Source organism: Peromyscus leucopus, chromosome 7 (genome assembly GCF_004664715.2).
Source record: "Peromyscus leucopus breed LL Stock chromosome 7, UCI_PerLeu_2.1, whole genome shotgun sequence".
NCBI lineage: Eukaryota > Metazoa > Chordata > Mammalia > Rodentia > Cricetidae > Peromyscus > Peromyscus leucopus.
This window is the reverse complement of record NC_051069.1, coordinates 115,063,985-115,086,873: the sequence shown is the minus strand read 5'-3', so window position 1 is coordinate 115,086,873 and position 22,889 is coordinate 115,063,985. Positions and strand designations below refer to the sequence as shown.

Here is a 22,889-nt window from a genome sequence, read left to right as displayed (position 1 = left end):
TTTCAACTGCCCTGGATTGACTAATTAGGTTACCGCCTGGCCAGCAAGCACCAGGGATCTCCTCCACTTCCCCAGTGCTGGGACTACAAGTGCGCACAATGCCTGAGATCAAACTCAGGTCCTCCTGCTTGCAGAACGTACAGTTCACGGCTCTGATGGCTTGAGAGTGGCTTGAGGGTAGACTGGTAAGAGTGGGGCAGCGTGATGAAGAGGTTAAGGGCACAGACTCGGCATCCCACCAGCCAGGTTCAAATCTTATTCTTTTACTCTCATGACTTAGGGTTGGGCAGAGGTCAGCGACCTTTTCTAGTAGATGCCCAGACAGTGACTATTCTAGGTTTTGCAGTTCATTCTGCCACTGCAATATGAAAGAAGACACAGACATCATAAACAGGTAAATGTGTTACAATAAAACTCCTTTGCTAATAAATTGTTGCAGGTACCTGATTCTGCATTACTCCATCTCTCTAGTACCTCAGTGCCTTCATCTGTAAATAGGGGTAACAGTCAGACCTACTTTACTGAGGACTAAATAGGTGAAAGTCTATAAAATGCTTCTATGGCCCCTAGTTCAATCATTATTGGTTTTTTTGGTTTGTGCCTGTGTGCATGTGTGCTGTTTCACTTGTTATGTAAACAATATTACTCTGTTAATTTGTAAAACATCAATTACAAAGCAAGTTCCAGGATAGCCAGCGCTATACAAAGAAATCATGTCTGGAAAAAAAATAGTAAAAGAAGAAAACCAGAAGAGTACATATGTACTCTAATGGCATTTACAGCCCAGGAGGAGAGAGAGAAAAGACTTGGTAAAAGTCTTTTACCCAAAGAAAAGTTTTTTACTAACAGAGCACAGATTAATCTGGGTGTCAGATTAATGGAGAGACACTAGAGGCTGTGCATGCAAGACAGAAGCAGTGGTTACCTGAGTAGGAAAGCTGTGGCAAAGGGAAACTCAGCTGAGCCCTACAAACAAGTGGCGAAGAAGAGGAACTGTTCCTAGTACAGGCAAGAGGGCAGGAGTGTTGGGACACAGCAGGGCATGACTGTCCAATCAGTATAAGTGCTGCTGAGAGGTTAAGAAGGGTAGCTATGAGAGAGACTCAAACAGAAGTCAGTGCACAGCACATCTAGGACACCATATTAAAGGAGCTGTACTTAATCTTTAAAGCAAGAGGAAACCTAGGAAAGTTTGATAATAATTTTCCTCTTTAATTAAATATTTGTGGGGTTTTTTATTCTGTCTCTGGAACTACCAGAAATATTTTAGAGGAGTGCTGAGCCCTGCCAAGATTATGAACAACAAAGTACTACTCCTATAAAGCTCACAAAGTTCTTTTTTAAGACCAAGTCATCCTTAGAAGTTTTTGTTGAAAGCAAGTCTCCAAATGATAAACTGTATTTGGTTAAGTCAGGAAAATTCCAAAATGTAGTGACAGAATAAGCTTTCCCTTGTTACTGGAATGAGACTACACTGATGTAGTCAGAACCTTAGAAATAAACAGGCTAGAATTTCTCTTTCCAGGCCAGCAATATGGTTCCTATGTAAGGACACCAAGCCTGATGGCCTTAGCTCCATCCCTAGGACCCACCAAGTGAAAAGAAATCCACCGATGCAAACCAGCAACTGACCTATGCAAGCACACACGGCACATTGCTCACCCTCTATACTCAATTTCTTAGTTAGGGTTTCTACTTCTGTGATGAAACACCATGACCAAATCCAACATGGGGAGAAAAGGCTTTATTTGGATTATGTTTCCACATCACTGCTCATCACTGAAGGAAGAAGTCAGGATAGGAACTCAAGCAGGGCAGGAACCTGGAAGCAGGAGTTGATGCAGGGTCATAGAGGGGTGATGCTTACTAGCTCAGCCTGCTTTCCTTTTTTGTTTTGTTTTGTTTTGTTTGTTTGTTTATTTGTTTTTGGTTTTTCAAGACAAGGTTTCTCTGTGTAGCTTTACGCCTTTCCTGGAACTCATTATGTAGCCCAGGCTGGCCTCAAACTCACAGAGATCCGCCTGCCTCTGCCTCCCGATTGCTGGGATTAAAGGCGTGTGCCACCACCGCCCTCAGCCTGCTTTCTTATAGAACCTCCCCCATCAAACACTCATTAAGAAAATGCCCACTAATTAAGGCCTGCCTACAACCCAATTTTATAGATACTGCTGCTTTTTTTCTCCTCCTTTCTTCTTCCCTGCATCCTCCTCCTCCTCCTCTGTTTTGTTTTTTTGAGGCAGAATTTTGCTGTGTAGCCCTGGCTGTCCTGGAACTTACTCTGTAGACCAGGCTGGTCTTGAACTCAGCGATCCACCTAGCTCCGTCTCCAGAGTGCTAGGATTAAAGGTGTGAGCTACCACAGCCACCACTGCCACCACCGCCACCACCCAGCTAGAGGCATTTTCTTGAGGCTCCTTACTCTCTGATGACTCTAACTTGTGACAAGTTGACATAATAGCCAGCACACCAGGCACACATACAAATAAGCTTGTGTACAGACACATAATAAATAAATCTAATTAATAAATTAATTAATACAATAAAACCCTTTTTTCCAAGTTTCTCTTTTCTCATTGTGGTGGTTTGAATGAGATTGCCCCCATAGGCTCATATGTTTGAAATCTTTGTCCCCAGTTGAAGGAATTGCATCACTGAGGGTGGTCTGTGAGGTTTCAAAAGCCTATGGCCATTCCCAGTTAGAGTACATCTCTCTCTCTCTCTCTCTCTCTCTCTCTCTCTCTCTCTCTCTCTCTCTCTCTCTCTCTCTGTCTTGTGCTTATGGATCAGGATGTATGCTCTCAGCTACTGCTCCAGTGCCATGCCTGCCTACCTGTTGACATGCTCCAAGCCATGATGGTCACTGACTCACACTCTGAAACTCTAAGCCCCTGCTACAACACTCTTCCTTCTATAAGCTGCCTTGGTCATGGTATCTTATCATGGTAATAGAAAAGTAACAAAGACATTCATTAAAGTCAATTTAATCTAATTTGGGGAAGCTTTGCACAGTATTTTTAATTGGAAAGACTTTAGAACTCATTTAAGTCAATGTACTCAAGACACAGACACTAAAGGAAAATCTAGAAAGATAAGTGATTTGCCAGATCATAAAGCTAACAAGTTACAAGTGTCCTTTCACTATATTATACAGTTCAACTGCTGAACTTCTAATAATTCTAATAAAGTTACTTAGAGGTAGTTATGACCCACAGACATCTTCAGTTTTGAAAAAGAACTTCCAAAAAGTGTACACATATGGGTGCACACAGAGACAGACAACACACACACACACACACACACACACACACACACATACACTGTCCTAGAACATCTTCTGGACATTCTAGATATGATTTTGCCATATGTAAGAATGTATCTTCTTTAGTAGTCTATATAATGACAATGAGTAATCACTTTATGTTTTTGTCAAATAACATTATATATATTTTAAAGGTATTTAAATTTTTCTTTTTGAGGCCAGGAATGGTTATTCACACCTGTAATCCAGCAGAAGCACTGTAAACTCATGGCCAACCTGAACTACATAGTGAGCTTGGACTGTGTACTTCTAAAAAGTAGAAAGAAATTTTGGGTTTTAAACCTGTAGATTCTGAAAGGTTAGGGTTTCCTTGAGTTACTGGGTAATAGCTGACATGGAATGCATGTAATAACTCACTAAAAACATTCCAGAATGGCAAGGCAATACACGAATAACTAACTCATTTGTAAAGCTAAATAACTTGGAAGTATAAAGACATTAAATACAGGTACTAAAAGGCCATTCATAGTAACAAAGATCCATGACTGGAAAAGCCTCTGCAGTTTTGCTACTCCAGGGTTTTTCTCCTTAGCTCACCTAGTCTAATAGTTTAAATGTTACTGGTGATATTTTTCTAAATATCTAATATATGGACATACCATAGCTTGAAATAGAAGGCATTTTCACGTTTTGGTAGTAAAGCACGCTGCTGCTGACAATTTAACTGTTGTATGACCTTGAGCTGGTTACTACTTTTCCAAGCTTTAGTTTTTTTCTTTTTTCTCTTCTCTTTTTTCTTTCTTTCTTCCCTTTTCTTTCCTTCTTTCTTTCTTTTTTTTTTTTTAGACAGGGTTTCTCTGTGTAGCCCTGGCTGTCCTGGAACTCACTCTGTAGATCAGGCTGGCCTCAAACTCAGAGATCCACCTGCCTCTGCCTCCTGAGCACTGGGATAAAAGGTGTGTGCCACCACCGCCCTGCTCAGTTTCTTCCTTATTGAGAGGTTTAATTGAAATAATAACATAATGCCCTTGGCACAATGCCTGGCACATAGTTAAGTGCTGAATAAATATTGACTTCTGTGGTTATTATCAGTTTGTATTATTAGATAACAAAACTGCACTGTCACTTGAAATTTGCTGGGAAAAACAGTTCATGTAACCCAAACAAAGGTAAGGTTGAAGCAAAAAGTCAATTTGTTAATTTACGGTGAGAAAAATGCCTGGCATGCTGACTGCAGTTCACACAGCCGGGTCAACGTTTCCCCAGGAGGGAGCACACACTTAGGAAACTAGATGAGATTAGGAGGTGGCTTGGGGAGTACACTGAAACAAAGCAGAAAGATGACTGCTTGCTTTATGCCTCATTTCTCCTTCAACGTCAAATCTCTCTCTCTCTCTCTCTGCTATAATTTAATACTCCTAAAACAAGTACTGTACTCACTCTTCTAATCAAACTAACCTTCTGACCTGGCACTGACTGAATAAAGCATCAATTCTTTAGCCTGGCTTTTAAGATCCAAATTAATCTGTTCCCCAATTTCCTATTCCATTTTGTTTTCTTCTGCTGGCCAACATGAGGTTTTTACTTCAGAAAAAGCAGTTTTCCCTAAAAATGCCATGCTTATTTCTTATTCTGAGCCAAGGCATAAGCTAGGTTTCCTCATGAAATTCTCTCTCCTCTATGAGCTTTTTCATCATTTCAGAGTATACAAAAATCCCTAAATTGCTAGTTTGAATTATTCTTTTGTGGTTCGTGAGGTGAAGACAGCATCTCAAACTAGCTTAAGGTGACCTGGAACTCAGTATTAGCAAAGCTGGTCTCAAGCTTGTAACAATTCTCCTGGCCTCAGCCTCTCACTCTTTTTCACATATGTGTAAATATTTATACATATATGTATATTAGCTTAATTACCATAAATCTTATTTTTCTTAGATTATAAACTTCTAAGAATATAATTTGTATTTTCTCATAAAGCTACACATTGCTACATATATTATATATTGAACCTAAATAAATAAATAATGAATTAATGACTATTCTGGGATATGCTGAACTAGCCTGGGTAAATCCAGCAAGGTTTCCTGGCCTGACATACTGTTGTGTCTGAATCGTAAATGCCCTCCAAAGTTGAAGACATGGTCATCAACCTGTTGTACTATTGAGAGATGGTAGAACTTTTAGGCAATAGAATCTAATGGGATGACATCAGATTGTCAAGTGTGTCTCCTCTCACCCCCACTCCTGTTCCTGGCCACCATGGTGTGCCACTTTGCTCTACTGTATTTTTTCCCAGTGGGTCCCCATGATGTTCACCTTGATACTGAGTCAAAAACAACAGAATCAACTTCTGAAACTGTGAGCCAAAATAAATGCTTCTTCCTCTTAAGTTTATTATCTCCTATGTTGTCACCACACAGGAAGTGACTAACACATTCTCCCCCAGATTCTTAGCATCAAAGCTTCTCTCAGTGCTCTCTTTAGTTCTGAAAATTACATCACAAGTTTCCTAATTGCTTCAGGAAGTAGCAGTCTAACAAAGGACCATTCTCTTTAAGCAGCTCTTTGTTTCTGATTTCCTTTACTCTAGTAAACACAAAACAAGCACCCAGTAAGTAACTCAGTAATTGGTCTTAATTTTCCGAACATCCCCAGTCCATCAGGCATTAAAACATAGACATACTTTCTCAGAGTATTATGTGCCAATTAACTGATAAAACTGCTGCAAAGGAAATTTCAAATTAAGTAACTCACTAAGTGGTCATTGATTTTCTTTGAACTCTTGACAAATACCTTAGATGCCTTTAGTGTTCTGGTGTCGCGGGAGAGCTGAGCAGTGGTCATCATGAGACTGAGTCAGGGTTCTTTCAACAGTTCTAACCTGTTAAAAAACTCATTAGAGATTTGGCCTGACATAATACTTCCTTATCTTGTCTTTCCAAAGATAGAACTGAATTCTAAAGTCAAAACTTAAAGTCAAGTAAGGTTAAGTATAGACTATTTCCCAGACTGTCCTGTTTCGTGAGGAATTTACCAAGGTCAATTTTGAAAACACAAAGGGAGAATGAAGCTAAAATAGTTCCACCTGGCCCTATCAAAAATTATAAAAATTAATCTGAATTATAAAAATTCTTATTTTGAATTTTCCCAATGAGAACTATATAAATTAACGGTAATTTTGGCAAGTAATCTTAACAACCATGTAAGTTTTCACTACAAGCTTCTTCTAAATCTGGTATGAAGTCTTTGTATTAATTTTTCAACCACCCAAAAAAACTGTAAGATCTATTCATTCAAAAACACATTCTCAGAAGAAAAGAAAGTTGTAAGTCCCCTAAAGACTCAACATTATATCTCATTCCCTTAACTGTCCTTGGGTATAGCTGGGCTCAAAAACATTTATTAGATTACCTTCTGATTTGTTTACAAACTCAAAACCGATTCAAAAAAGGAAAAGAGTGAGTGTTAGCAAAGAGGCGGAGAGTTAAAGCCTTATGCACCGCTGGCTCAGCTGTAAAGCAGTCCAGTCACTGTGGAAAACAGTATGAAGTTTCTCAAATTCTTAAACAAATCACCTAGTCTCCAGCATTACCACTTCTAAGCATATAGTCTAAAGAAATAAACAAGGAAGAAGCAGGGAGGGCCTCAAACACTTGTACATCAATTCTCATAGCAGCATTCTTCATCACAGTCAAAGGTGGAAACAATCCAAAAGTCTGTCAATAGACAAATGGACAAACAGCCAGGTCCAGCTACACTGGGAGCTAAGGCGAGGCAATCATCTGAGCCCAGGAGTTTGAGGTCAGCCTGGACAATGTAGCAAGTTCTCATCTTAAAAAGCGGGGGTGGTTGGTGAATGGATAAACAAAAATATGATATATACCTATATAAGGGCTACTCAATCTTTAGAAAAGGATGAAATTTTGGTAGCATGCCACAATGTAAATGAACCTCTGCAAGCACAAGACTATGTTTTCAAAAAAAAAAAAAAAAAAAAGCAAAGCAAAGTAGAGAAAAACAAATATATGCTCTCACATATGAATACCTACAATAAATTAGTCAAACATATGCAGATAAAAAGTAGAACAGAGGTTATCAGGGCTGGGGTGGGGATAGGAGTAATGGAGTTCAATAGAGTTTCTATTCACTATGATGAAATGTTTTGCAGATGGTAAATGGTTGCCATCTGTCACATAACAGTGAGCATTACTAGATTATACATTGAGAATGGCTGACATGATTAGTTTAACATTATGCAGAATAGATCACAATTAAAAAGTTGGCAGAGTTGGGGGGAACCCAAAATTATACTCAAAGACTAAATTACCTTTTTAAAAAGTTTTAAAAGTTATGTACTAAAAGTATACTTTTCACCTTTTTTGCTTCAGTGGAATTTTTTTAAAGTAAATCTTCCATTTTCTTTCTGAAGGCCTTAATGTTATTTCAATCGAGGTCTTATTTGTAATATCCATTTAAAGAAATTCCACCTGGCTTACCCAGGGCAATCTGTTACCTGTTCTATTAGCAACTAAGGCAAGATTCTGGAAGATTTTTGCAAGAGGTTAGAAATATTTAAGACAGTGCCACAAGGTGGTGATAGAGACTATAAGCAGATACCACTGAATTTCTCTTAAATTATTTCTTCAAAACAGCACTAGGGGACACTATTACAATGTTTTTATATAGACTGAAATTGACCCAATGGTTCCTGGGTGTTCTTAAATGCAGTCTTCTTTTGTTGTCTTCAGAATGTAACTGTCAATCTGACCCAGCACATCCGTTGCCTCCCTTACATTTTAAGAAATGAGGAAGGCAGGCTTGAGGGATGCCTCAGCATTTTTAAGGGCACTGGCTGCTCTTTCAGAGGGCCAGGGTTCAATTCCTAGCACCCACATAGTGGCTCCCAACTGTCCATAATATCATGTATGCATACATGGAAACAGAGCACTCATACACATAAATAAATATCTTTTAAAAAAAGAAAGAAGGAAGGAAAAGAAAGGTAGGCACAGGGGCTTAAGTTCCAGTTCTAACTCAGTAAAATATAACCTCCTACAAGGGAAGCAGTAAATATGAGTAATAATATTTTTAATCACTTTCTATATTGGTAGGATTTTAGACAATTTATGATTATAATATATTTCTCATGGCATGTCTAGAGAATCAAGACTAAAAACAGCCATCAGTTTATTAGATCACCATGTACTATTATGCACCTGTATTTTTAGAATATATGAATGGCCCAGATTAAATTAATATCCCTGAAAACCAATAATCCACGGCTATTGCATCTGAGAAAGAAAAACATTTTTATAAAACAAGTAAAATTAAATTTTTTTTTTTTTTTTTTTTTTTTTTTGGTTTTTCGAGACAGGGTTTCTCTGTGTAGCTTTGCGCCTTTCCTGGGACTCACTTGGTAGTCCAGGCTGGCCTCGAACTCACAGAGATCCACCTGGCTCTGCTGGGATTAAAGGCGTGCGCCACCACCGCCCGGCGTAAAATTAAATTTTATACAACACAAATGGATATATAGGAAAAAGTAACCAACAGTACAATCTAGCAGAAACAGACTTTGGGCCCAGCGGTGGTGGCACACTCCCTTAATCCCAGCACTTGGAAGGCAGAGGCAGGAGGATCTCAGTGAGTTTGAGGCCACCCTGGTCTACAGAGTGAGATCCAGGACAGGCTCCAAAGCTACACAGAGAAACCCTGTCGAAAGAGAGAAAGAGAGAGAAATAGTCTTTGGAATTAAGAAATCTGCGTTCAAATTTGGATTCTACTACCTAACAGTTGTATAACTCTGGTTAAATTAATTCCTCCACAGTCTTTCTTTTTTATAAACATAAACATAGATCCAACTTTTCAGGTCTTGTTCAGTGTACATCTGGAATAGTAACATAGTAACACAGGACAGGAGTGAAACACATGGACATTCTAAAACAAAACTGCCTAAGATCCCATCTCAGTGTGCAAATCACTATGTAACCTTGGTCAAGATATATGCCTCAATTTCTCCATCTGCACAACAAAAAAATGTAACAGTGACTACCCCACAGTTATTTCAAGTTAAATTTATTAAATTAATACGCTACTTGGAACACTTTTTGACATATACTTCACTAACCGTAACAAAGCATGTTTGCTTTAAAAACAAAACAAAACACCTACTAGTCTAATGCATGCAGCAGTCTCCCTCGGGTGTTTCTCCAGACTCACAGTCCCCTCCCACTGTCCTCCAGTCTTTTCTCCTATTTTCTTTCCTTTTTTTTTTTTTGGTTTTTCGAGACAGGGTTTCTCTGTAGCTTTGGAGCCTGTCCTGGACTAGCTCTGTAGACCAGGCTATCCTCGAGCTCACAGAGATCCACCTGCCTCTGCCTCCTGAGTGCTGGGATTACAGGCATGCGCCACCAGTGCCTGGCTCTCTTATTTTCTTCCTGCCATTTTGGTATTCCTCAAGCTTCTGTCCTAGTGTCTTTTATTACAAATAAATATACTCACATTATCTCAATTACTATTCCTATTCTAATAATTTTATGTGTACATTCCCAGCCCAGGTCACTCTGGATTATTGACCTATAATTCTGTCCATTAGACAATCTGAAAATTTATGACTCAACTCTGCCTTCTTTGTTATTTCTTTGTTCAGTCAACTTAGTAGTTCTCAAATTTGTCAACTATTCACTTTCTCCACATTGTTGTCAATTTCTATTTGTTTAGCGTGGGGGAGGGAGATCTTCTTTTGTTGTTAGTTTTGATGCTACTACTCTTGTTGTTGTTTTTTTTTATAATTTATTCAATTTTACTTAATGTATATTGGTGTGAGGGTGTCAGATCCCCTGAAACTGGAGTTACAGACGGTTGTAAGCTGCCATGCGGGTGCTGAGAATTGAACCCGGGTCCTCTGGAAGAGCAGCCAGTGCTCTTAACCCCTGAGCCATCTCTCCAGCCCCCACTGTTGTTTTGATAGGCTCTCACTACATGGCTCCAACTTCCTGGAACTTGCTATGTAGCCCAAACAGCCTTGAACTTGAGGTGATTCTGCTGCCTCCTTTTCTCAAGTGCTGGGATTACAAGTGTGGACCACTACACTGGGCCTGTCATCTCTAGATGGGATCAGCCTCACCTTCTGCCTGAATTACTCCAACCGCTCATCTACCTGACGCTGTACTCAGCCACCTCTGTTCTGTTTCATTCTGCATCCAGACTTTTCTAATTACAACCCTGATTACATATTACTTCCAAACTCAAGTATTTACATAGCTCTCCCACTACCCTCAGAAAAATTCTTTACCATGGTTAAGATCTGCCTGCTTCGTGCCTCCCTAACATCTTCAGTCATTTCCCTTGTATTTTTATGCACCAGCCATTTGTATATAGTTTACCTCTTCTCTCCCTGGTTTTCAGGCTTTGGCAATACTCTCCTGGTCAGAAACATCCTCTTCTACTTCAAAGTCTTATTTATCTACTGAAGATGGTTTAGTTTCTCAAGAAACAATGCCCTGATTTCCACAACCACCTCTGCCAAGTGCTTGGTATTTTTGAGGGGTTTTTTTGTTTGTTGGTTTGTTGGTTGGTTGGTTTGGTTTGGTTTTTTCAAGACAGGGTTTCTCTGTGTGTAGCCCTGGCAATCCTGAAACTCACTTTGTAGACCAGGCTGGCCTTGAACTCACAGAGATCCACCTGCCTTTGCCTCCCAAGTGCTAGGATTAAAGGCATGCGTCACCATAGCCCAGCTTTAAAGGTTTTTAAAAGTGCAATTCAAAGGGTTTTAGTGTATTTACCAAGTCATGTAACCATCAACACTATCTAGTTAATCACCTCTAAAAGAACCCCCATGTCTGTTAGCAATCACTCCCATTCTTGGCTTCTATCAACCACTGGAAACCACTAATATACTTGTTCTGCTTTGGAGGCAGGGTTTTATCAAGTAACCTAGGCAGGCCTCAAACTCATGATCCTCCTGCCTCAGCCTCCTAAGTGCTGGGATTTCAATAATGTACTAACAATATACTTAGATTTTAACCTACTTTTCAATTCTATTGATTTGCATATTCTGGATGAAAGTTAAATCACATAATCTGTGATTTTTGTGTCTTATTTAGATGAATTTTTAATCCTTAGAATCACTACAGTTCATAACAAAATATGCTCGATATCTATTGACTCGATGAAGAAACACTATGGGAACAAAAAGAGTTTAGGTCTAAGTGGCTAGAGAGATGGCTCAGCAGTTAAGAGTGCTTATTGCACAGTCATGAGTTTAAATACTGTGGCCGCAAACTCACACAACTGCATGTTCTAACTCCAGATCCAAGGAGCCCTTATGCCCTCTTCCAGCTTCCACAGGCATCCAAACACATGTGTGCATAAACTCAGACACATGCACATATACACCAAATAAACATTTTAGAAAAAGAATCAATGTTCCAGAAAAAAAATCATAAAGCTAGAGAACATCTATTTCAAATACCTATCTTTGTAGATTAGGAAACCAAGATCCCAAGAAGTCATTGGTTTACTCAGAGCCTAAAACACAAGAAGTTGGACACACCATGAAGGAGCACCACAACAGTGACTCCCCAAATGAAATTCTCCTTTGGTTTCACTTTATGTACATGAAATACTATCAGTGCCTCCCTAGTTGTTGACTTACTGCCTTGTTTCTAAACATTGTAGCCTCTTTCTGAGGTTAGAAGGAGCTGATTTCAAAAAGGCAAAAATACCCAAATGATTTTTCAAAATAGACAAAATCCTTCTAACTTCTAATTATTCTGTTATTGCTGTTTCTCTCTCTTTGAACAGCTGTTTTATGGACGTCTCCTATTCAAGTACAACCCAATTAATTCTTGAGCACACAAGCCCAGAGATCATCCTCTCTCAGAGAATACCCCTGATGTGTTTTGATTCATTTTCTGTGATAGTTTGGTTGAAAATGGCCACCACAGGCTCATATATTTAAAAGCTTGGTTCCCAGTTGATGGAACTCTTTGGGAAGGATCAGGAGGTGGGACCTTATTGGAGGAGGTTTGTCACTGGGGGTTGGGCTTTCTGAGGTTTCACATATCCACACCTTTCCCAGAACTTGCTCTCTTGCTGTCTCATGTGATCTGTTTCACTCTCTTGAACTCATTCTCTAGTCTTCCCTTTCCCTCTTCCCTTCCCTCCTTCTCCTTCCTTTCCTCCCCCTCCCTCTCCTCTTCCTTCTTCTCCCTCCCCTCCTCTTCCTTCCCTCCCTCTGCTCCCTCTCCCCACTCTTCCTCTCCCCACTCTACCTTGGGTTTGTAGATCAAGATGCACGTCTTGACTACTGCTTCAGTGTCATGCTCGCCTGCCTGCTGCAAGAAGGCTAGTTTCTTCAAAAATTGGTGCTGGAACAAGAGAACAACCACAGGAGGGAATGACGACAAGATGGAGGAACAGGACAAGGGTTCAACCTAAATCGCATGCCATATATAAATATAAATTAAATATGGATTGAAACATGAAACAGAGACTGGGGAGATGGCTCGTGGCATAGTGCTGTGCACCTGTAATCTCAGCTGTGGGAGATCAAAGTGTATTTGGGGCTTGCTAGCCAGCCATTTTAGCCAACTAGGGGAGCTCCAGATTCAGTGAGAAAGCCTGTCTCAAAAGAATAAGGTAGAAGGGCTAAAGAGATAGCTCAGTGGTTAAGAGCACTGACCGCTCCTCCAGAAGACCCAAATTCAATTCCTAGAACCCACACAGCAGCTCACAACCATCTGTAACTCCAGACTCAGGGAATCTGATGCCACCTCTGGCCTCTGTAGGCACCAGGCCCCCACATACGTACATGAAGGCAAACACCCATACAAGTTCAATAATAATAATACAAATAAAAACATTAAAAAATAATAACAGCAGATATTGATATCTGACCTTCAAATGTACATCACATGCATTTCAAGGTGTGTGAAAACACACATGTGCAGAGAGGTGAAAGAAAGAAAAACGTGAAAACATAAAACAATGAAAGAAACTGAAGATCAGAAAGAGACTCTGGTTTGCCGAGTTCTCCCTGCTCAACCTTTTGCAGAGCTTGCTTCAATAAATTACTAGCCACCATTTTAACACATTCCATTTGTCCCTGATAATTCTGCTACTTCATGCTTACTCAGACTAAGTGGTTCCCACTATATTAACTGGGCATTTGTTCATGCTCTTTGCTTTTTAAAATACCCTTTTTCATGCTATTTCCATTATCCATTCATTCAACATTCACTGTGCAATTGCAATGTTCCAGGCAAAACACAGGATTACAAGAAGTAAAACATGGACCTTGCCCCAGGAGATTTATGGTCTGATGAAGGGGAAATTAGCTTCTCATCCTAATGAAATCTAACACCCTTAGAAGAGCAAGGACCACACTCACACTCTGCTTTCACTGGGTGAGCTGACGAGGTACTGCACAGTCCATTTAATGCTCACATCATGTATGTGTAAATTTAACTCTAGATTCCAGTATGAGAGAAAACACGGTATTTATCTATCTGAGTCTAGTTTATTTCACTTAGTCTCCAATTCAAAGAAGAGCTATTAAAAATGGTGGAAATTCAAGGTTTACCAGTCCATTTCTCCCTACCACACATCACCTCCTCTTGTTTTTAATGTGTGAAATCTTTTATCATCCAGGGTAGGAAACCGTGTTACCTGAGGCTTCCAGTCCTCCTCCTTTGGGGCCACGACTATACTTCTCCTCAGAGGACTTTCAACGTCCACGAAATACTTCCAAATCAAAGCTCTCAAGTAAAAAGAACAACAGAGAAGTTGGAACATGAAAACCACAGAACCCCACCCGACCGCCTTCCTCCAGGGACCCCGGGTGCGGGCTGTGGAGGCTTCCGCCTCGGTCTTCACCTCGGCCTCCTCCTCGGCCTCCTTCACCTCAGCCTTCTCCTCAGCCTTCTCCTCAGCCTCCCTCTCCTCAGCCTCCTTCTCCCCAGTCTCCTTCTCCTCGGCCTTCACCTCAGCCAGTCGACGCCAACGGCTTTCCCTAGGAAAGCCCGCCCCTCGGGCTTATGAATAATCAATGAGGCCACAGGCGCCCCTTCAGGAACAGCTCCTCTCCAAGGCTTACCCGCGCTGCTTGCCTTGCTCCGCCTCATGAATATGCAAAATAGCCCTGGGGACCGCCCACCCACCTCGGCTGTGGGCGGGGCCGCATTCTAGCGCCCTGAAAAGCACGTGGGGAGGTCCAGGAGGCCTCGAGGGACCGCGGGGAGGGCTGTGCGAAGGGGGCGGGGCTTCTGCTGGGGACGCCCACCGAGGTGAGTCAGGGTGGGGCTGATGCCCGCCAGGACCCCTGACCAGCGTTCCCTGAGGTCGGAGGGCGGAGCTGGTGCCCCTGGCCAGACCTTGGGAGCTTTGCAGTCCTGGAAGGCGTCTTTTCCGTCTTCCCTGGGACTCCACTGTGGTCTTCTTTACATTAGTGTTTAATTATGCGACCAAAACATGGCTGTATTAACCTCACTTCGCGCTTATCCTCACCGAAGGCTCTCCAGATCCTTTCCTCTCTGTGTACTATGAAGCTTTCCAGAGCTGTCTGAAGTTCCTTAAACCTCTGCGGTGGGATTTCCCAAGGCCACAAGTGAGTGAAATACTTGACATTTCTGATTTTATCCCCACGGGAAAGGAAAAAATTAGGTTATTGAGAACACGAGTTTAAAACATAATGAGTAAACCACCATCTGAGTTAAAATAGTCAGGACTTTTCTCGCCTCAGCAGCAGTAAGTACCCCTCTCTCCAATCTTGACAATCAAAATGGTTTCTAGATTGCCAGCGGCCCCCTCAGGAGCAAAAATCACTTTCAATTCAGTTCTGCTTGGATCTTGTACTTTACAGAAATAACTTTTTGTTTTCTTTTTAAGTTCCAACCGCAGCCCTTTCCAGTCTCAAAATTAATTTGCTTCCTGACTGGAACATTAGAGTGAGTCCTCTCCATGCTGGCTGTCTATCTTCGTTTGTCCTCTGTTGCTGTAATACAGACATCATTACCAAAAGCAACTTGGAGGAGGAAAAAGGTGTGCTCACCGTACAGCTTACACTCCATCTTGAAGTGGAATCAGGAACTCAAGCAGAGCAGGAACCTGGAGGCAGGATAAGCAGAGAGTGCAGAGGGGTGCTGCTTACTGGCTCGCTGCCTCAGGCCCACTCAGCTTGCTTTCTTACACCACCCGAGACCGCCTACCCAGGGGTGGCCTCACCCACAGTGGGCTGAGCCCTCCCACGTCAGTCAAGAAAATGGCCCACAGATTGCCCACAGGCCAGCCTCTCCACTGGAAAGGCCAGCCACCACCATGTTCAAAGACCTTCCTCCTTGCCTTTCCACTATCGTATTCACAGGTACTTTTTTCTCACTCTTATTATTCTGTTTTCTTCGCAGAACTTAATATGGGTTCATTTCTTTATTAACCTGTTCTTTCTATCTAGAATGTACACGAGGTAATAAGTTTCATCAGAGGCTCTCCCAATATTCAGTATGGTATCTGGCAAGTGGTAGGCACTTGACGAAGATTGGTGGGCCAGGTGCGGTGGTTGGTGACTGTAATTCTCAGCCATGTGGAAGGTTGAGACAAGAGGACTACTCTGAGTAGCTTAGTAAGTAAGGCCCTGCCAATAAATAAATACATAGTGGAAAGAGGTAGTGTAGGTGTGCAGCTCAGTAGAACACCTGCCTCTTCAGCATGCAGCCCTCAGCTAAATCCTCATATCTCAAAATAAAAGTCAACATCAGTGAGATGAAACAATACCTTGCCCTCTCTTCCTAATTGTGTCGTCAACATTTCTCCTCGTTCCCATTGCTGGCTCCTTGTGATTTCCTTTAGAACATGAGTGGATGAATAAGCACGGGTCCCTAGAGTGATGGGTGAAGCCTGCCTTGTTCCCGCTGGCTTATCAACTCCTGAGATGTTCATTTTACCTCTTGCTTCATGTTCGTTGAATGTATACAAGTAGATAATTGAATGAACTGATCACCGACTTAGGAAAAGTGTTAAGATGATTAAAATTGGTGGAGCTCGAGGAAGCCTTAGAGATCATCTTCGCCTCCTCCTTGGCTTCACAGATAAGGGCTTAAGTGTTTGCTCACGGCCCCTGGGCTTGTTTAGCAAAGCAAATCGAAAGCACGACCCTTGTCTCCCATCTCTCATTTCAAGGCTTTTTCTTGTCCCTAGTCAAGCTAGTTTCTCATGACTGTTCTGTGAGCCTGACTTACAGCTCGAACAGAAATCCCGGCAAGGACCTGCTTCTTCTCTGCTAAAGACTGGAGCTTGGTGCTCTTAGATCAAGTCCGCGCTAGGATAAGGAGCCAGGGCACCCAAGAGTGGAGTACGATACCCACGGTTTTGGGGCCACCTCTGCCACTTGCTCCCCCTCCTCTCCCTCCTCTTCTCTTTCTCCCTCCTCCTCTCCCTCCTCTTCCCTTTCTTCCCCCTCCTCTCCCTCCTCTTCCCTTTCTCCCTCCTCCTCTCCCTCCTTTTTTCTCTTCCCTTCCTCCTTTTCCTCTTCCCCCTCTTCCCCCTCCTCTTCCTGTTCTGCTTCTTCCTCTCTTTTCTTTCCTTTCAGTAATAGAAACTGGGAATTGTGTCTCCAAAGTCAAGTGTGTAATTCTCAGAATTTGTATCTTTGTCAGAAATTGGCAGTTGTTAAAGTTCTGACATCTGGAAGAAAAATGACATGTAAAACAGATAAAAAGGAGAGTGGGGAGGAATCCCATCTGAGAGGACTTCCCGGCCCAACCTTTCTCTATTTAGAAACCTTTGTATCATTTGACTCATCCTTTAGTCTCTAGTCAGAACTTTACCCCTTGCCTGCTGAGGGGGGATTTTGTTTTTGTTTTGTTTTGTTTTTTGGGGTTTTGGTTTGTTTGGTTTTTTTGTTGTTAAGATAGGGTTTTTCTGTGTAGCTCTGACTGTCCTGGAACTCACTCTGCAGACCAGGCTGGCCTCAAACTCACCGAGATCCGCCTGCCTCTGCCTCCCGAGTGCTGGGGTTAAAGGTGTGCACCACCACCGCCTCTGGTTAGCAGAATCACATGGAGTCTTAGACTCTCTCCAAGGCATGGGATGGCATACTGTATCACAGGAAGAACAGCTGGCTACCAACAGGAGCTACTTAGACGGACTGAAACTGCACGTCCCATTTAGTTTAACCTTGGGGATCATTTGAGGACAATCACAGCAGACATCATATTGAATATGAAATGTACTTCAAAGAGGAGCTTAGACTGCGTGGACACACCCCCTTTCATCTCTGTCCTCCTCCTCCTCCTCAGCAAGGTTAAACTGAATCTGGTCCTTTTGTGCAGGCTGTATTCCTTCAAGCCCTCTCATTTCTGTCTTAGGATGTTATTTATTTTGGTTTCCATGGGAGCATTCAGTAGTGTTGTGGTTTGAATCTTAAACACTCTTGGGGGAGGTAAAACTTTTAGGAGGCAAGGACAGGTGGAAGGAAGTGTCAAGGAAGGTCACTGTTGGGTGGACTTAGCTCCTCTTCTGCTTCTCTTTCCTTCCCAGCAGCATCGAGGTGAGCAGGATGTATGGTCCTCACTGTGATACATTACCTCCCCTCCAGCCAAGAAACGAAAGCACCAATCAAACAGCTGGGATGATGAGGCAGAATACGTTTGTAAGTTGTTTCTCTCAAGCATTTTAGTCATGGCGATGGAAAACCGAGGTAAGTGGCCCCGTGGTTTCTAAGGGACAAGAGTCCTTGATGATCAGGGTGGATTTATGAAGTGATTCTTAAGTTCTAGGAGTTTTAACATTAAAGAAAGGGGAAACAGAATGATTGAGAGAACTGAAGTTCTGAATGCAGCCTGTGCGTGTAAACCAACTACATTGTTAGCTTACTTGGGATTTGTTTCCTTTAGAGAGAGAAAAATAACACGATACAGATACGTATGTATGTATATAGATATGGAGACGTGTGTATATATTTGTACATATGTGTATATATGGACACACACATATATTTGTGATTGCCAACTTGGCTGAACTTCTGATCTTCCTTCATCTTCTGGCAGCTAAAGAGAAGCCAGTCGATATGAAAACAACTCCCGACAGCCAAGTCTAAACACAAATGCCTGCTCCCTCTGCCCTCACCCCGTCAACCTACAAAACATGGCTTCATGTGTAAGTGGCAATTTATTGTGACCTTCATGCCCGCTCAGGGGTGCATATCCACCCCTGCCCCCTCGGGGCTGATTTTTCTGACTGGTAGAGCTCTCCATGTGGATTGTATGTGTCTGGGAAAGCCAGGTTTAATGAGCTGGCACAGGAAGGGACGGGCTGTGAGTGACAGGGCGTTCTGCTGCCTGCCTCAGGGCCCAGCAGAAATGCCGTCAAGGCAGACACTGACTACTCCAGCATCACAGAAGTATTTAACTGCTTGGTTCTGTTTTCCACTCCGTATCAAGTTTCCGTGGCATGTAAAACGATGTTATTATTCCTAATGATTATCACTTAATGTGGAAAGTTCCAAATAAGAAAATAGTTGTGAAACCGGCCTTCCATGATTGGACCGGGAATATCTGCACTAGTGATAGAAAATGGCAGTTACCAAAGCGTGGTCCGGAACTCCAGTGAGGCCATATTGCTCCCTCAGCCCTGGGAGATTCTTTCTCCTTTCCTGAATTCACACTTAACAAGTGATAATTAAATTTGTATCTCTAGTTGAGAGGCTCTGTAATTTAAAACTTAAAATTCTTAAGATTGTAGCATAGGCTGAACATAATCGTGTAAGAAATATGAAGCAGGCTTTTAAAAGATCCTTTCTGATTAGAGAAACAGACATCAGTTCCTCACTGCCAAGAAAAAGGCTCAGCAGCTAAAATAGTGAGCTGTCCCGGGAGAATTACCTCCTTCACTGTCGAGTGGGAAGAAAAGGCTGGGTCAAAGGCGTTGTTTGGATGTTTGCTGGATGGACAGTCTTCTTCCCAGAAAGCTAGTTTTCCATGGATGCCCTGTTCTTAGTGCTTGTGTGTGCTCATGTGTCCACGTGGGGACAATTGTGTGCATTTGCATGTGTAATTGTATTTATGTGGGTGCACTTGTGTGCATATGCATGTGTAATTGTGTTCATGTGGGTGTACTTGTGTGTATATGTATGCAAAGACCAGTGGTCCATCTCAGATGTCACTCATTCCTCAGGAACCATCTACCTTGGATATTCAGACAAGGTCTCTCATTGGTCTGGGACTCTCTGGTTAGGCTAGGCTGGTTGGCCAGCAAGCCTCAGGGACTCACCTGTCTTTGCCTCTCCAGCATTGGGGTTACAGGCACGCACCGCCGCTCCTGAATTTTCTTATGTGGGTTCTGGGGATGGGACTCGGGTGCTTGGGTGGCAGTCGCCGTACTGACTGAGCTACCTTCCCAGCCCCAGGAGCTGTGGTTTCAAATGTGCCAGGGACTTGTTACCTTCACTTCTGCCAGTACCCGGCATGGAAGGCCATGCTGTGGCCGGAAGGGGAGAATCAGGAATTACCTGTACTTTCTAATAGCTTGTTCTGCGAAGAGTGCCTGCCTGCACATGAGACATGTTGAACCGACACATTTTTGTTGTTGGAAGAGTCCTAACTATTATCCAAGGGATTTTCAGGGATGTATTTAAATTAGGCATAGTAAGGTTTATCCTAGTCAGAAGTCTTTGATTCTTCTCGAATTTGAATGTGTTCCCTTCTCGGATGATGGGATGTTATAGGTCACAGGCCATTATTTATTAGGTGAGTTATCGAGCCCTCTCTCCCTCTTCTAGAGTTTCCCAAATGCATCTGTTGCTATATTTGGTCACGTTCTGTCATTTTTTACTTTTCTCCAGTTCGCTCTTTGCTCCTTTGATGGTGAATCTTCACCGCCTGCCTGCTTAGATTCTAAATAGAATCACCAAGAAGGGCAGGGTGTAGTGATGTGTGCTTGTCATCCCAGCACTCAGAGGTAGTGGAAGTACGATTCCCACTCCAAGACCAGCCTCATCTATATAGCAAGTTTGAGGCTAGCCAAGGACACAGTCAAACTCTGTCTTTAAAAAATATAAATAGATAGATAGATAGATAGATAGATAGATAAATAAATAAATAAATAAATAAATAAATACCTAGAAGAGAGTGGGGCACGGCCCTGGGTGTGTCTATGAGTGGTTTCCTTCTCACTCAGAAGGCGAACTGAGAGGGCCAGCCCTGGGATGTAGGTGGTGCCCTCCCATGGGGAAGAAGAAAGAGCTGGTGAAGCACCAGGGGTCCCTCCCGGTGTGCTGCCACACGTAAGAATTGCGTGGTCCACCAGACCTTCCCCACCACCGTAGACTAGGTCTTCTGAAAGCCTATGTGTGCACTAAGTGACAGTTCACCGTCCCCCTTAAGCCTTGCAGTCGGGTGCTTCGGTCACAGCAGTGAGACAGTCGCTACCTGACCGTCTGCCTGACCGTCTCCAGGGACTTCGATCAGCTCACTGCCCGATGGACTCTGCTGCTGAACCCTCACATCAGTTAGTGGAGTCTTCAGCTTCCGATGACCACGGGACTCCCTTCTATGGTTTCTACCTGTGGCTGACATTCTCATTTTATTCTTGCATTGTTGTCCTTATTTCCTTTAGTCGACCCATTTCTCTAGTTCACTGAGCTCTTTCCAAACAAGTCTTTGGAATTACTGTTAGACAGGAGACCTCTGGAGATTTGTCTTGGTGCTTTGGGCCATGTTTCCCCGTTTCACTGTATGCAGTGTTGTTTGAATGGACCGTGAGCATTTGAAGAAACACTTTGCCTACTCTTTACAGACCTCCACAGTCTGCCCGGCTAGAGACTCCGGTGCCTCTCAGCTCTCAGTTTCTCTGGAGCTGCATCTCTGTGTTTACCCATCCCTGTTGTGGAAGGTTCTCCAAATCCGAGCTTCTCACTCCCTCTGGTGTCTGCATGCAGTACTGCAGATAGGTAGGTAGGTTCCTTTGTTTCCAGGGGCTTCTGGGTTTTTAGTTACAATCAGAATCAGACAAGATAAAATCAATCCTTGGGAAGGCTCCCAGAAAGACAAAAAGATGGGCATACATTCTTTCCTTCCGAAAGAAGAAACAAGACCTGGGCACAAGGAGCTGGGAAGACTGAAAGCAGTGGAGACTTACCCTCTCAATACAGTTGTTCTCGCCTCTGTACTTGGCAGGGCTTGGTGACTTCCAGTTAGTTTCTGGAGTTTTTGTTAAAGCTTTATGAACTGTATATTGTGATAAAGTCAGTGTCTACGGTCTATGGCCTATGGCTTTCTATTTCATAATCTTGCCAACCTCAATCAAGATTCTTGACTTTTTGGAATTATGGTATACTGATAATATGATACAAGCTGTGAAATTCCTACCTAGAAAAAATACACACACATAAGATGTGAGATGTAAGCCAGGTAGGGTGGTACATGCCTGTAATCCCAGCACTTGGAAGATAGAGGCAGGAGGCTCAGGATTTCAGGGCCAGCCTCAGCTACATAGTGAGTTGGAGGTCAGCTTGGGCTACATGAGCCCTCCACCCCCATTGTGTGTGTGTGTGTGTGTGTGTGTGTGTGTGTGTGTGTGTGTGTGTGTATGTGAGAGAAAGAGACAGAGACAAAGAAACAGAGACAGAGGAACAGAGAGAGACAGAGAGACAGAGGCATACATTTGGAGAGTGTTAGGTTCATATGCACAGGTACCCTAATTTAAAAATCTTGACAGTCTGTGCAGTGAAGAGTTAAATAAGCAGCTTCCAACTCCTCAGACTGCACATTCAAAAGAGGACTTAACCAGCAGAGGGAGATGGGTTTCTGAAGCCTTCAATATCCTGCCTAGAGTCTTTTGTCTGCCTGGAGCCTTGGACCCCAGGATAAGCATTTGGCACCAGGAGTTACACTAACACTGAGGCCCACAGAGATGGTCTGTTTTTATGTGCCTGGGATCCTAGGCCTCGTTATATCAGTTCGATTTCTGTGAACATTGGTCATTTAACAAAGGGTCTGCCTGACTATGTGACTGAACTACAGTAAAAATCCTAGACCCTGGTGCTCACCAGAGCCTCCTACTTAATGACACTTTGTACATCATTGCTGAGAAGTAAGTACCCTCTCTAGGAACAGCAGAGGACAGCTGATTTCTTCTGGACTTTTCCCTTTATGGCCCTGATCTCGATCCTTTCGCTGTAATATAGTTTCACTGTGAGCATAGCAACATTTTCTGGGCCCCGCTAGCAAATTACCTTATCTTGGGAACCATTTCTGCCCTAAGCTGTTTATGCTGAGGTGGCCACCCTGCCAGGCCCGCTACAGTGTGTGACCTCATGTCACTCAGCACTCATAGTGTAAGTTGGTCCCAACAGAATGTCACCGTCTACATGCTACAAAAGTCCAAGGATCCCAGGGTGAATAGGTTCAGACCTTGGCATCGACCTCCCCCGCTTTCCAAATCTAAGTGGTAGAACTCACGCATGTGGGTCAGAGTCTTAGCTTTCTGTCACTTCCAATTTCTCTCAGCACGGCGGCGTTCTACCATACCAGCCCCCACTCCCCTCCCTCGCCACACTCACACCTGAGGGCCTACACTCCGAGGCCCCCAGTGGATGCCTGCAACAGAGGCGCTGCTAGACCTGACCGCCAGCGCCCTGTGT

General features: G+C 42.8%; 1 protein-coding gene across 3 annotated transcripts in view; it reads right to left on the bottom strand.

The window, feature by feature from the left end:
• The window catches only part of Hormad2 (HORMA domain containing 2), a 98,540-nt gene extending 84,365 nt beyond the window's left edge, over nt 1–14,175 (bottom strand). For 2 of the 3 annotated variants that reach the window (XR_005092063.1, XM_037208121.1), the window contains exons 1-4: nt 14,132–14,175; nt 13,925–14,015; nt 12,529–12,624; nt 6,050–6,137 (exon numbers count right to left, since the gene is read on the bottom strand). Coding sequence is in view for 2 of the 3 variants with exons in the window: in XM_037208121.1 (XP_037064016.1) it covers nt 6,050–6,103 (54 nt within the window). In the remaining variant the exon portion in view is untranslated. Of the gene's footprint in view, nt 1–6,049; nt 6,138–11,726; nt 11,783–12,528; nt 12,625–13,924; nt 14,016–14,131 lie in introns of all 3 variants that reach the window. The other variant, XM_037208122.1, reaches the window with a different exon arrangement.
• Between the last annotated feature and the right edge of the window lie 8,714 nt (nt 14,176–22,889).